General features: G+C 34.2%; 1 protein-coding gene and 1 pseudogene across 1 annotated transcript; one reads left to right on the forward strand and one right to left on the reverse strand.

Annotated features, from left to right (window-relative positions):
* Positions 1–64: 64 nt before the first annotated feature.
* LOC107422403 (ribosomal RNA small subunit methyltransferase-like) lies at positions 65–5,784 on the forward strand (annotated as a pseudogene).
* A 4,823-nt stretch (positions 5,785–10,607) lies between these two features.
* Positions 10,608–11,657, reverse strand: LOC107422404 (uncharacterized). Its single transcript, XM_048476826.1, has 3 exons — positions 11,493–11,657; positions 11,044–11,381; positions 10,608–10,905 (listed from the first exon to the last, which is right to left on the reverse strand). Exons 1-3 carry the CDS (start codon positions 11,655–11,657, stop codon positions 10,608–10,610), a joined length of 801 nt encoding a protein of 266 aa, XP_048332783.1.
* Between the last annotated feature and the right edge of the window lie 2,592 nt (positions 11,658–14,249).

Here is a 14,249-nt window from a genome sequence, read left to right on the forward strand (position 1 = left end):
ACTATTAGTAATGATCACCAATTCAACTAGCAGCTGATAATAATACAAGGTGTTGAAATTTTACTCTCCATACAATTAGGTACATTTCTCATAGAACTTTTCAAGATATACTTTGTTGGAATATTTTGAAATTAGATTAAATAATAAATTAATTAGGTTGTTTTGGAGAGGTGGATCATATATACGTTGAAAGGATACAACATAATTTAAATGGTTATGTCTTGAAAAGTTGCTGTGTAGGTAATTAATAAGTGCAATATTTTAATTCTTCAAAACAAATATTTTTAGTGAATAAATGCAATATTTAAGAGACACAATTCTCATACAGAAATCTATAAGGAGGACGTAAGAACCAATCATTATAAATTAAATTAAGTGAAGAGATAAGTAACTCAAGTTGAAATTCTCAATACAATAAAAGCTTTTTCTTTTCCGATCAATTTATTTTGTTTGAATAATTTCTGACAAAATTTGTTTTGAAGAGCAGGTTTGTTTTTAATATAAATTTGTAATCAATTTACTTTGAATGGTAGATATTAATATTTTACTAAGTATTAGAATATAATTAATTAATTTTAATATATTTAATATAATGTATGAAATTAAAATATATGCTTTTTTTTTTTTGTTTTGCAAGAATTGAAACTATATTTTAAATTTGAAACAAAGCAGAAGATATGTTTTGGAAAAGAAATGTAATTATACCTTTTATTTATATTTCTTACATTAGAAAAATTCATACAAATAAAAGTTTAACAGATAAATTAAAATTAGATCGGTTTAACATTATAAGTAAAATAATAATAATAATAATAATAATAATGAAGAAGAAGAATTTATAAGCATTTTTAATTAAATTAAATTTTTTTTGTATATTTAGATGTTTGATGCTTGGCGCGCAAGGTATATACTCAAACGAGGCAGAGTCGAAAAACAGAAACGGAGCGAGAGAGCTAAACGAACTGATTGCTGGAGATATAACCACCGGTGAACAACTGACACGAGTCCTTCTCAGCTTCTCTGTCTATTTTTCCATTTAAATTGTTCCACCATTTTGCTTCTGAATTCCATCATTATATGTTTGTTTACTAAGAAAATCTTGTGCCTTAAGCGTAAGTTAATTCCCTCTAGACAGGCGGTGGAAACTACCAAGCTGGAGTACGGTAGGGGCAGAGGGAATTTCCGGTGGAGCAGACCATTTTTTTTTCTTTGCGTTTTGTTTATATTGCTGGATAACGAGAAGCAATTTTATGCATCGTTGTAAGCTCGAATCTGATTGTAATATTGGAACATTTTGGAATGATTCATTTGTTGGAAGTTGTTTAGGGTTTAATCGCTGGCATAAAGTACATATAACAATTAAATTTCCTTTTCCTTTTTCTGTTATTTCCCTGGCCAATTATCTAGTAAGAAAAAAGGAATTGTAAATATTGATGAATTTGGCATTGGCTATTTGAACTAGTTTTAAGTTCTCAATAGAAGGAAGCTGTTAGAATGCCCAATTGTTTGACTGACAGGGAAATCCTCTTTTTTGTTTGTTTGAGTTTATTGGTTACTCTGTTTCATCTTCTCCTTGTTTTGTCCAATTTTCTTTTTTATTTTTAATAAATTTAGGGATTATAAGTACATGCCTAGTTTGATATGTTACTTAGGAATTCTGGATATTCATGCGTCATGCATTGAAAATTTGCATGTTTCATTGATTCATTTGGTATTAAAAAAGTTTTCGGTGCATGAAGAATTCCAAATTGTTTTCCTCATAATTTGTAGATTTTTGAAGATATCGGTGAAGATTATAATGATTCACAATTTTATTTTATTTTTTTATTATAAACAAGCTTATGGATAATTTAATCTTCAAAATTACTTTGATTACTTCTGTGTATTGCTACATTTACATTTTGGTTCAGCATTTATATTTTGCTTGTATAAATACACTCTGCCTGTTGCACATGGTTCTTATATGCCCCTTTGTTTCTTAGTACAATGGCAGGGGGGAAGGCAAAGAAGGAGAAGGCTAAGCCAGCAGCATATCCACCTTACCGAGGAGGCATATTTTGCCAAAAATCAAAGGGACAGCACATCCTGAAGAACCCCAAGATGGTGGACACCATTGTCTAGAAATCTGGGATCAAGAGCACTGACACCATCCTTGAGATACAACCTGGCACAGGAAATCTCACCAAGAAGCTTTTGGAAGCTGGCAAGTCGATCGGTCATCGCCATTGAGATTGACCATCATATGGTTGTTGAGTTGAAGGGACCCTTTCAGGGTACTCCTTTTTCTCATCGTCTGAATGTATGCCTTCTCAACCCTTTAATCCTACACATTGCACTTATCTTGTTTTGATTCGAAAAAGCTTCAAAAGTATTGCTCTCAATAGATATTATTGATTTACTATCATAATTAGAACTACCTGAGTTTTTAATAGCTCATGTGGTTGTACATTTCAATGTTTAAAATGAAGTTTCTGGTAGGGATTGTGATTTGGGTATTTGACTTATTCTAGACACAGAGGCAGAGTAGAGACATGTCTCTGTCTTTTCCTCATGCCCCTTATTCATCCATTCCACTAAGCTGCTTGACAATTATGATAGTTGGGGAAAAGGCATATTCTTGTTACCTGTAACCTACTTGTTTTTTTTCCTCTAATTATTGCTAATGATATGCAAACCAATTTCCCACTTCCCCCCCAAAAAAAAAAAAAAACAACTTGAATGTTGCTCTCTTTTGCATTATGAATTTTTTTAAAAAAAAAAAACAAAAAACAAAAAAAACAAAACAAAAAACAACTTGAATATTGCTCTCTTTTGCATTATGAATTTTTTTCTTTTTTTTCAAATAGGAATTAATAAGTTATAATTTTTATCTATAATATAATATATATAAAAAATAGAATGACATAACCGTTTAAAACTTTTGAAGCCCCTAAAATTATATAAATAACCTTTTAATTTTGACTTCAATGATGCCAAAAAAAAAAAAAAAGGTTAAAATTGATAGTTTATGCTTTCATATTTTCGATAGGTTATAATGGATGGATAGGTTATGCTTTTATATTTACCACATCTTTTCTTTTCTTTTTTGTGTTGCTCGATTTGACCTCTTAGTGGCACCGATTGCACAAGCAACAACTAAAAAGTTTCTTTTTTCTTTTGTTTTCTTTTTTCAAATAAGAACTAATAAGTTATAATATTTTATTTAAATTTTGGTATTGCCATATGCTTTCATTTGATATTTCACTACTAAAATTGTATTGATTGAAATCAACTTTTGTTTTTGGTAACTTAAAAAAAAAATAAAAAAGCTTCTTAATTTTGATTTTATTCTTCTATAATCTTAGTAATGTAATTTTAAAAATTAATTGCAATGCCCATGTGTGTCAACAAATAAATATTTTGAAATCAAAATTTTAATTATCATCTTTGATCCAATATAAAATTTTTAAAATAATCATTTTCATTAGATTATGTATATGTTAATGGGAGCTTTAAAAGAATTATGATATGTTATTTTATATTATTTGTTGAAAATTATGTTGATTGATCAACACAAATATATAAAAAGTATTTTGCTTTAACCTGTGGACCAAATTCTTTGAGTAATTGTTTTTGGCAAGGCGAATGCATATATGAATATATATATATATATATATATATGGAAATTCTATGGTGAGGACGGTCCGCATGAGGACCGCAGTATTAGTAACGGTTTTTCATAGTATTAACGACAGTTTTTTAGAAAATTGTCACCAATACTATGAAAAACCGTCACCAATACTGTGGTCCGCATAAGGATCATCCGTACCATAGATGGACTGTATATATATATATAAAAATAGACATCTACATGACTAACACTGTTACACATCAACACGTGCCAAACCTGGTATATATATAAATTATACATCCTCAGTGATAGTTTTTTGACTCACTTTCTTAGCATGACTAAACATATAAATTGGTAAACACCAACCAAGCCCCTCCAAACAAGGCAATGGGAGAAGTGGTTGATAGAGTTGGTGACCTGAATTTTGTCGCGTGCGATCCATTTGATGAAATTTATTGCGAGGAAAAAATTGGGATTCTGTGGTGTGGTAGCGGAGGTCGAGAGCGGCTAGGTTCGAAACCTAGCCCACCACTTAGCCCGACGGGGGTGCCGGGGCAGCGCATCCTAAAAAACCCCTAGATGGTGGACACCATTGTCCAGAGATCTGGGATCAAGAGCACTGACACCATCCTCGAGATAGGACTTGGCACAAGAAATCTCACCAAGAAGCTTTTGGAAGCTGGCAAGTCAGTCATCGCCATTGAGATTGACCCTCATATGTTTGTTGAGTTGAAGAGATGCTTTCAGGGAACTCCTTTTTCTCGCCGTCTGAATGTATGGCTTCTCAAGCCTTTAATCCCACACATTATGGTTATCTTGTTTTGATTCGACAAAGCTTCAAAAGTATTGCTCTTAATAGATATTATTGATTTAATATCATACTTAGAATTACCTGAGTTGTTTATAGCTCATGTTGTTGTACATTTCAATGTTTCAAATGACATTTCTGGTAGGGATTGTGATTTGGGTATTTAACTTATTCTAGACACAAAGGTAGAGTAGCTACATGTCTCTGTCTTTTCCACATGCCTCTTATTTGTCCATTCCACTAAGCTGCGTGACAATTATGATAATTGGGGAAAAGGCATCTTCTCTTCTCGGCATGATCCAGGCGTTCAAGCTAGCAGTTCAAATCGTGGGTTCTCATCCCGGAGAGGCAAGTTAGTTGGTTGGTTGAAATGCTGTTATGCCGGGTGGACTAATGATATGCAAACCAATTTTCCCCAAGGAAAAAAAAAAAAAAACTTGAATGTTGCTCTTTTTTGCATTATGATTTGTACAGCTTATGCAAAAAGATGCTCTAAAGACTAACCTTCCCTTTTTCGATATATGTTGAAAATCCCTTATCAGATCTTGTCTGCCCTTACATTTAAGTTACTGAATTACCAATATATTCATTCAGGTGTGTGATCATATTGTTCCAGAGGGAATTCTCAATGAGACTGGTTGCTCAGCGTGGTGATAAACAGTATAGTTGTCTTACTGTGAACACCCAACTTCTGGCTCGAGTCTCACACCTTCTCAAAGTTGGAAGGAACAATTTCCATCCTCGTCCTGAGGTAGATTCCTCTGTAGTTCGCATTGAACCAAGGAAACCATGCATTAAAGTGAACCAATGGGATAGACAAATTTGTTTCAACCGAAACAGCAGGCTTGGTTCAATTTTTAAGCAGGAAAGTGTCCTGTGTATGCTGGATAGAAACTATAAGACTGTGGAGTCATTAAATCTCTCACAACAAGGTTCAATGGTGGACAATGATACTGAGATGGATATTTCAAGATCTGGTTGAGAATATAGATGATGATGATGGAGCAGATGATGAAATGGAGGTGGATAATGTAGTAGGAAGGCCATCTGATTTCAGAAAAAAGGTTTTGAGTGTGTTGAAAGAGGGAGATTTTGAACAGAAGAGGCCTTCTAAGCTCTCACTACAAAAACTCTTATGCCTGCTTTCTTTGTTCACAAGAAGGCTGGCATGCATTTCTCTAGATATTTTGTTTGTCTTTTTTTTTTTTTTTTGGGTCCAAAATGTTGTCAAATTTTACTTTTAGAAAACGACCAAAACTTGCTAGCCTTTGATTATTAATTTGTCCATTACAATGATATATAATTCTTAATTAACAGAAATTAAGATTCTTTTATTTTTCTCTCTCTGGAACAGGTTCAAGTATAAGATTTATCGGCAAATTCAACCATACAAACTGTAAATTGAGTTGTGGTACTGAAACTCTTTTGCTTTTGGTGGTTGGTTGCTGGTAATTTCTTCTATCCTAATTACTGCAAGATATAATTTCGTGTTGTTCATGAGAAAATATTGTGCCTAAACAAACCAAAAATCAAATTGTTTGAAGTCCTATTTGTGATCCTAATATGTTAATGATATATTACTTTACAATTAATTAAGTGAGATTTTCAGCGACATTTTTGTTTTTTGTCACTAATTGGTAATGGTTTGTAATAAAGGGAAAGAGAAAGAGTTGCAAGCTTGTCTGTTTGGCCAAGATCTAAAAAAGTTATCTTGAAAACACAAAACAACAAATTTTGGATCATTGTTTGCGAAAATTACAAAAAAAAAAAAGAAAAAAAAGAAAAATACATTATATTTTCTAATTAACTACTAAATTTTGAGCTCTTTTTAGTTTTTAATTTTTATTTTTATTTTTTTGACAGCAATATCATAGTTGTTTCATCTAGTATAATATTTAAAAGAAAATAAATATATATCAATATGAGATTTTCAATATGAGATTATCGTATCGACAAGGGTAAATCAATAACATTGTAACATATTCTATTAAAAAAATGGCAATATAAAAGAATTGTTTCAATCCTTTTTGCTTGAACCAATGAAGTTGGAATCTGCCAATGTGAATCTAAATGGAAATTAAATGACAAATGGTGAGTTTTTGTATCGATGTTGGCATTTCTTGATGATAATGTGACGAAACTTGTTTCAGCTAGTGAGACCGCAACATCATGCACGAGATCATAAGCACGAGATCATGCATTATGATCTTCGTGAAGCCATTCTTATCTTTTTGGATTCCTTGGAAAAAAAGCCCCTAAAACTTAATTCTTGAAAATAATCATAAATCACATCTTCTATAGCCTTGCATGGTTCTGATGAATAAATAAATCCTTGTGCCATCCAAAGCTTTATTAGGGTTTGCACATCAATTTCATAACCTTTTTCAAATATACAACAATAGGATATACAATGTTTCAATTGCGAAAAAGATCACTGCAGCTAAGTTTAAGCACTTTTGCAACATGATGTTCTTCTTGATCAACTTCGCAAAGCTTTTCCAAGATTTCGTGCCATTCTCTTTCTGAATCTTTAAAGTACAACGCACTTCCTACTGTATTTGTTACAAGAGGATGTCCGTTACACTTCTTCACAATCTCCTTTCCAAGTTCCACAATGTTGGAGCTGTTTGGCTTTATTCCTCGCTTGAAAGCAGCTTTTTTAAAAAGGGACTAGGAATCATCTTCATTCAGCATCCCTAACGTGTAAAGAATGGCACTTATGCATGCAACTCTATTACTACGAGTAGTTATTGTTATTCTACTCCCTCGTGCTCCATATGACAACAAAGGTTTCATCTTTAACCATACCGAAATACTTTTGTCCCACATATCATCTAATACGAGGAGGTATCTTTTGTTAATGGACGTTGTGAGCTCTGCAATATTTTGCAGAAAGAACATTCGAGAAAGAAAGAGAGAGAATGAAAGGCTAGAGGAGAGAATTGTGTGAGCTCAGCTTGTATTACTTTTTCAATATTCAATATAACAGTGTATATCATTTTCTTACATCATTCTCATGTAATGATTACAATTCTGTTTTTTTTTTTTTTTTAAATAAAATTCCTCCACTCACACTTTCATGCACGCATATTTCTTGTTTTACACACTCAATGACACCTAGCATATAAGCCAGCATGGATTCCACCTTGCAGCCTCACTTATCCACGTCAGCAGCTTTTTCCACGTCAGCACAGGGGTTATACTTCAACACTCCCCTGTAACCTTTGTGCTGAAACAACTCCTAGCTTCTCCCTCAAGTAATTAAACCGATCCTTTGGTAGAGACTTAGTAAATATGTCTGCAATTTGTTCCTTAGAGACACATTATGTCAAGTCTACAATCCCATCTTGCAAAGCTTCTTTAATGAAGTGATACCTCCTGTCAATATGCTTGGTTTTCTGATGAAAAACTGGATTCTTGGTAATGGCAATTGCTGAGGTATTATCACAATGCAGAGGAGTGGCTTCAGCTTGCATTTCACCAAAATCTTCAAGTACAAACCGAAGCAATATTGCTTGTGCAGTTGCTTCAGATGCATTGATGTATTTTGCCTCAGCTGTAGAAAGTGCAACACAGTTTTGCTTGACTAAAGCCCACGAAAACACCCCACTTCCAAAGCTGAAAGCATACCCTGATGTACTTCTCATGTCATCCACAGATCCACTCCAGTCACTGTCACAATATCCCACTAACATAGGCTATTTTCCTTTGACATACTCCAAACCATAGTCTAAAGTCCCTTTAATATATCTTAGTACTCTTTTTGCTGTACCAAAATGTTTATTCGTAGGACAATGCATAAATCTTGCTAACAAACTTGCTGCAAACATAATATCTGGTCTTGTAGCTGTAAGGTACAGAAGGCTCCCTACAATTTTTCGATACTGTTCTTCATCTGCTGTACCACTACCATCATCCTTGCTAAGCTTGTCATTTGCAATGAGAGGTGTAAGGACTGGATTACAAGTTGTAAGACCAAATTTGTTTAACAATGCAGAAGCATACTTCTTTTGATGCACAAAAATACTTGAGGTTGTTTGTATTACTCCCATACCAAGAAAGTGATGCAATAAACCCAAATCTGTCATCTCATACTCTCTCATCATATTTTCCTTGAACCACTTGAGCATCTCTCTGTCATTTCCTGTATACACAATGTCATCAACATAAATAGTCACAATCAGCAAGCCTGTTTCTTCCCTGGTCTTTGTATAAAGAGTTGCCTCACTTTGACTCTTTTGAAAACCACTCTCACAGAAATATGCATCAATCTCACTGTACTAGGCTCGAGGAGCCTGTTTCAAACCACATAAAGCTTTGTGCAATTTATACACCTTATCTTCATGCCCTTCAACCCCAAATTCTTCTGGTTGTTCTACATAAACCTCCTTTTGTAGCACACCATTTAAAAATGTTGACTTAACATCAAGTTGATATAATTTCCAGCTTTTGTGAGCTGCTAAAGCAATTAAGGTTCTGATGGTTTCAAGCCTAGCAACCGGGGCAAAAGTCTCATTAAAGTCCACACCTGGTTTCTATGCATACCCCTTAACAACTAGTCTAGCCTTATTCTTTTGAACTGAACCATCCAGATTGAGTTTAATCTTGTAAACCCATTTAACACCAATCACTGGTTTATCTTCAGGTCTTTTTACCAACTGCCAGGTTTTGTTTTTTTCAATCATATCCAATTCCTCTGTCATGGCCTGAATCCAAGATTGATTTTGAGCTGCCTCTTCATAATTTTCAGGTTCAAAAATGCAATTAATACATTTTGCCAAGATATCTATGAGACTTTTCCATTTTACTGGTGTATGATCAAAATTAGCCTGCACTCTATCAGTTTCTCAGTGAATGGAACCCATACCTGAATTTCTTTGCATATTTGTCACACTGCTTCTACTGCTTGTAGCCTCTTCTGAACCAGAAACACCTTGGTTTGATTTTGCTGGTGACTACTGACTGTCTCCAGGCAATGAGTTCCTCCTTGAAATCTCACAGCTGTCAATAGTTGCAGCAATCACATTTTCACTGTCATTGTTTGCATTTTCTTTCCAATCCCAAGAACATTCTTCATTAAAAGCAACATCTCGAGACAAAACCAGCTTCGTACAAATACTCTATAACCTTTCTCACAAGTTCCATATCCTACAAAGACTCCTTTTCTGCTTTTAGGATCCAATTTCTGCCTTGTTTCAGCTGGAACATGCATATAACATAGGGAACCAAAATTTTCAAGTGTGCAATGCCTGGTTTTCTTCCACTATATGCTTCAAAAGGAGTTACTCCATCAAGAGCTTTGGTAGGGCATCTATTAAGAAAGTACACAGTTGTGTGCACTGCTTCTCCCCATAGTTAATATGGCATCTGTTTGTCATGCAACATAGCTTTGGCCATTTCAACAACTACTCGATTCTTCCTTTCAACCACTCCATTCTGTTGTGGGGTGTAGGCTACTGTCATTTGCCTTTGAATCCCCTCAAATTCACAAAAATTAACAAACTCACCAGATAAGAACTCTCCTCCTCTATCACTTCTCACACACTTGATTTTAAAACCACTTTGAAGCTCAACCATGGATTTAAATTTCTTAAAACAAATGAAAGCCTCGAATTTGTTTCTCAGAAAGTAAACCTAAACCATGCGTGTACAATCATCCACAAGTAACATAAAATACTTGTTTCCAGCAAGAGTTTATGTCTGCATTAGGCCACACAAGTCAATGTGAACCAATTGCAGTGGCTGACTTGCTCTCTATGCTCTATTCTTTTGAAAAGCTTCTTGATCTTGCTTTTCAAACTGACACCCTTCACAAAGCTTCATAGTCTCTTCAAGTTTTGGTAATCCTAGAACCATATCTTTCTTCTTTAACTCCAACAGTGCATTTAGATGTAGATGCCCCAACCTTTTATGCCAAGTTTCCACACTGAAATCAGTTTGAACCCTTAAAGCAAGCTATTCACTCGAGGCCATAGTTAATGGATAACATCTGTTTGCTTTGGCTCTAACCTTCACAACCAGATTTTCAAACGTAGGTCCATTATACACATGACACATTCCTCCACCAAACATCAAATAGTAGCCATGCTCATCCATTTGGCCAACACTCAACAAAATTTCTTTCAATCCAGGTAGATACATTACCTCTTTAATATGCTTTTTTCCATTGTCAGTATCAATCACCAATGTTCATTTTCCAGCTATGCTCTCTAGTGTACCATTTGGCATTTGAACTCTTCCATACAAATTCCTTTTCACATCCACCACGAGATCTATATTTCCTGTCATGTGGTTACTGCATCCACTGTCTATATACCATTCACTGCCCTTACTTATCTTATCAAGTTCACTAGCTACATTAAACATGTTACCTGTCAACTCCATTTGATTTGTGCAGTTTGCTTTCTGCACATTCTTCCCATTTAGACACTCTCTTGTCCAATGACCAAATCTGTCACAGCTGTAGCACTTAGGTTTACCTTTGAATCTACACTCTCCAAAATGATATTTACCACATGTTCTACACTATGGTTTTGAGTTTTCTGGATTACCTCCAGTCTGCCGTCTGTTTCCTCCATGAACAGTATTCACAGAATGAGATTGGTTGCCATGGAATCTGTGCTACATTCTCTGCTTCGGTTCCCACTTCTTCTCTTTTGGAGTCCAAGTTTTCTGGAATTTAGTTGCATTGAAGTGTATTGCTCCCCTGTTTTGTGGTTTAGAGATTGTAGCAGGATTATTCACAGATAAGGTAGAGAAGGCTTTCTCGGTGACCTCAGTGACTTGCAAGTCAAGTCTTTGTTCTTGGCTTTTAAGAATTGCAATCACCTCTTGGAATTCTACTGTTTCTAGATCCTTAGTGTTTTCTATCATTAAGCATATAGGTTCATAGGCTTTAGTCAGGCTAATTAAAACCTTTTGAACCATCCGCTCATTGGATAAAACCTCTCCAAATGTTTTCATCTAGTTTATCAACTCATTCAACCTAGTAAGATAGCTAGTTAATGTCTCATCTTCCTTCATTTTAGTGTATTCGAATTCTCTCCTTAGACTTTGTAATTTCACAAATCTCACCTGTTCACCACCATGAAATTCCTTGTACAGCAGCTCCCAAGCTTGTTTTGAGGTCTCTGCATTTACTATCTGTGGGAAGATCTGATCTGAAACAGCATTTTGGATAATGCCCAAAGCCTTTGCATCCTTCATGTAGAACTCCATCATCTGTTCATCATCTTCCATTACCGATCTTCCCTCAGCTTCTACAATTTCCCCTTCAGTTTTTCATCAGGAATTGGAATTCCTTTATCCACGAATCTCCGGAGCCCATAGGATTTGAAAATGGTCACCATCTTGATTCTCCAGAATTCATAATTCTCTCCTGAGAATATTGGTGCTCTCACTTCAGATCCAGCCATTGTTTTGCTGGTCCTTTTAGTACAAGAAACCAGAATAATTTTTTTTTTTTTTTACTTTTTCAATTGAGCTCAGATGTTGCTCGAAATCATTCTCATCTCAGCTCACAGTGTTTACCCAGATTCAAATCCAACAAGGCTCTGATACTATGTTAATGGAAGTTGTGAGCTCTGCAATATTTTGCAGAAAGAACATTCGAGAAAGAGAGAGAGAGAATGAAAGGCTAGAAGAGAGAATTGTGTGAGCTCAGCTTGTATTACTTTTTCAATATTCAATATAACAGTATATATCATTTTCTTACATCATTCTCATGTAATGATTACAATTCTGTTTTTTTTTTTTTTTTAATAAAATTCCTCCACTCACACTTTCATGCACGCATATTTCTTGTTTTACACACTCAATGACACCTAGCATATAAGCCAGCATGGATTCCACCTTGCAGCCTCACTTATCCACGTCAGCAGCTTTTTCCACATCAGCACAGGGGTTATACTTCAACATCTTTTTCCATTTATTGTTTTTTGAAACTCCTCCTGCAATTGATCCATGTCTAGGTTTTCTGCACTCTTAGTAGTTACAGATTCAAAAATTTCCCTAACAAGTAATCTAAAATCACAATACATGGACACATTCTCAAATCAAAATGTGTTCGACCCATCTCATCGTTGTACACAAGTCGAGCAAGGGTGGTTTTTCCTAATCCCCCCATACCCACTATGGCCAAAACACACACATTCTCTTCAATTTTGCAATCCAAAAATGTGTTAAGATGGCCTCTTTGTCCGACTTCTTCCCAATAACTTGTTGACGTTCAATGATATCTTCTACAAGTACCCTTTTATGAGTGTCGTTCCTACCTCTAGTGACAGCAGCAGCCTCCCCAAGAAGCGCCCTCAAATCGATATGCATTCTAGTCGAATCAAGCGCAGCAAGTGTGCCCTTTATTCCTTTTATTTTGTGAGCCATCCTGAGACGAAATACAAGTTGGTTTGGCCATGAGAAGAAATTACGTACCTGCTGAAGCTTCACCATAGTATTACTTCCTATCATCCCTGCTCGTCGAAAAGCTTCAGTGGAGAGGTAATCCACAAAGTGATCAGCATCATAAACTGCATCCTTAACACTCTTGAGCCAACTTCTGATTTTCTCATCATGGAGCTGCAGCTCTTCGGTGACAAGAAGCATAGGTTTGAGTGTTGAAATTGTTTCTTTCAATCCTGAGATCCCATCCGTCAAACCCGAGAATGACGCAAACTCTTCAAGTGATACAGAAGTTATTCTCCCAAGTATCCCGTCTACAACAGTAGAGATCACTAGTTCTGCCATTGGCTTTGTTTGGAAGGGTAGAAAGTAGGACTAACAATGAGTTCTTAGTGTGCGTCTACAGAGATTTGCATGGGTAAAAATTTGAGTTGGAGTGAAGTTTCTTTTACACTCTCATGCTAACAATATTCCACTTGCAACTTATACATCGTTGACCCCAAAATAAAAAAAATTAAAAATTAAAAAATTAAAAAATATATATATATATATATACAGTCCGTCTATGGTACGGACGGTCCTCATGCGGACCACAGTATTGGTGATGGTTTTTCATAGTATTGGTGATGATTTTCTAAGAAACCATCATTAATACTATGAAAAACCGTCACTACTACTGCGGTTTTCATGCGGATCGTCCTCACCATAGAATTTCCATATATATAGATATATATCTATATATATTTATACTTAAATTAATGATCTATTTTATTAAGTTTCATCAATCTCTTGTACCAGCTGATACAACAAGGTACATTTTGACTCTGCACGTGGACGTGGACAGCTGTGCTCCATTTATTTTTTGAAATACAGTGAAAATCCATTTGAAGTTTCTCGTGGGAATAGGAATGGAATAAGGTCTTGCTGACTTGGGTTGGGGCTCGCATTGTCTTCTTGTCAAATTATTAAATATTTATTAAAATTTATAAAAGTAATAAGAATAGGTAAAAATTTATTTAAAAAATTAAAAAATTTCATTAAAATTTTAAAATTAACTTGTTTAGATAATTAATTATCAAATTAATTATTAAAATTATAAAAATTATAAAACTATTAAATAATTATTTTTTTTAATCAATCAATTTATAATAGACATAAATAGTTAAAAATATATTATTATTAATAAAAAAATATATTTAATAAAATTATTTATTAATTATAATATATAAAATAATAATTACATTTTATAAATATTATTTCGATACTATAAAAAAATTTTAGATATTTGAGAATTTTTTATATCTTTTTTATTTTCATTTTACAATATAAAATATAAAAAATAATTAGTAAATGATATATCTCATTGATAATTTTACATATAATTATTAGTATATCATCTATATAAATGTTTGAGAGTTAAGTTTGTGTGTATCA

Source organism: Ziziphus jujuba, chromosome 3, assembly GCF_031755915.1.
Source record: "Ziziphus jujuba cultivar Dongzao chromosome 3, ASM3175591v1".
Taxonomy (NCBI): domain Eukaryota; kingdom Viridiplantae; phylum Streptophyta; class Magnoliopsida; order Rosales; family Rhamnaceae; genus Ziziphus; species Ziziphus jujuba.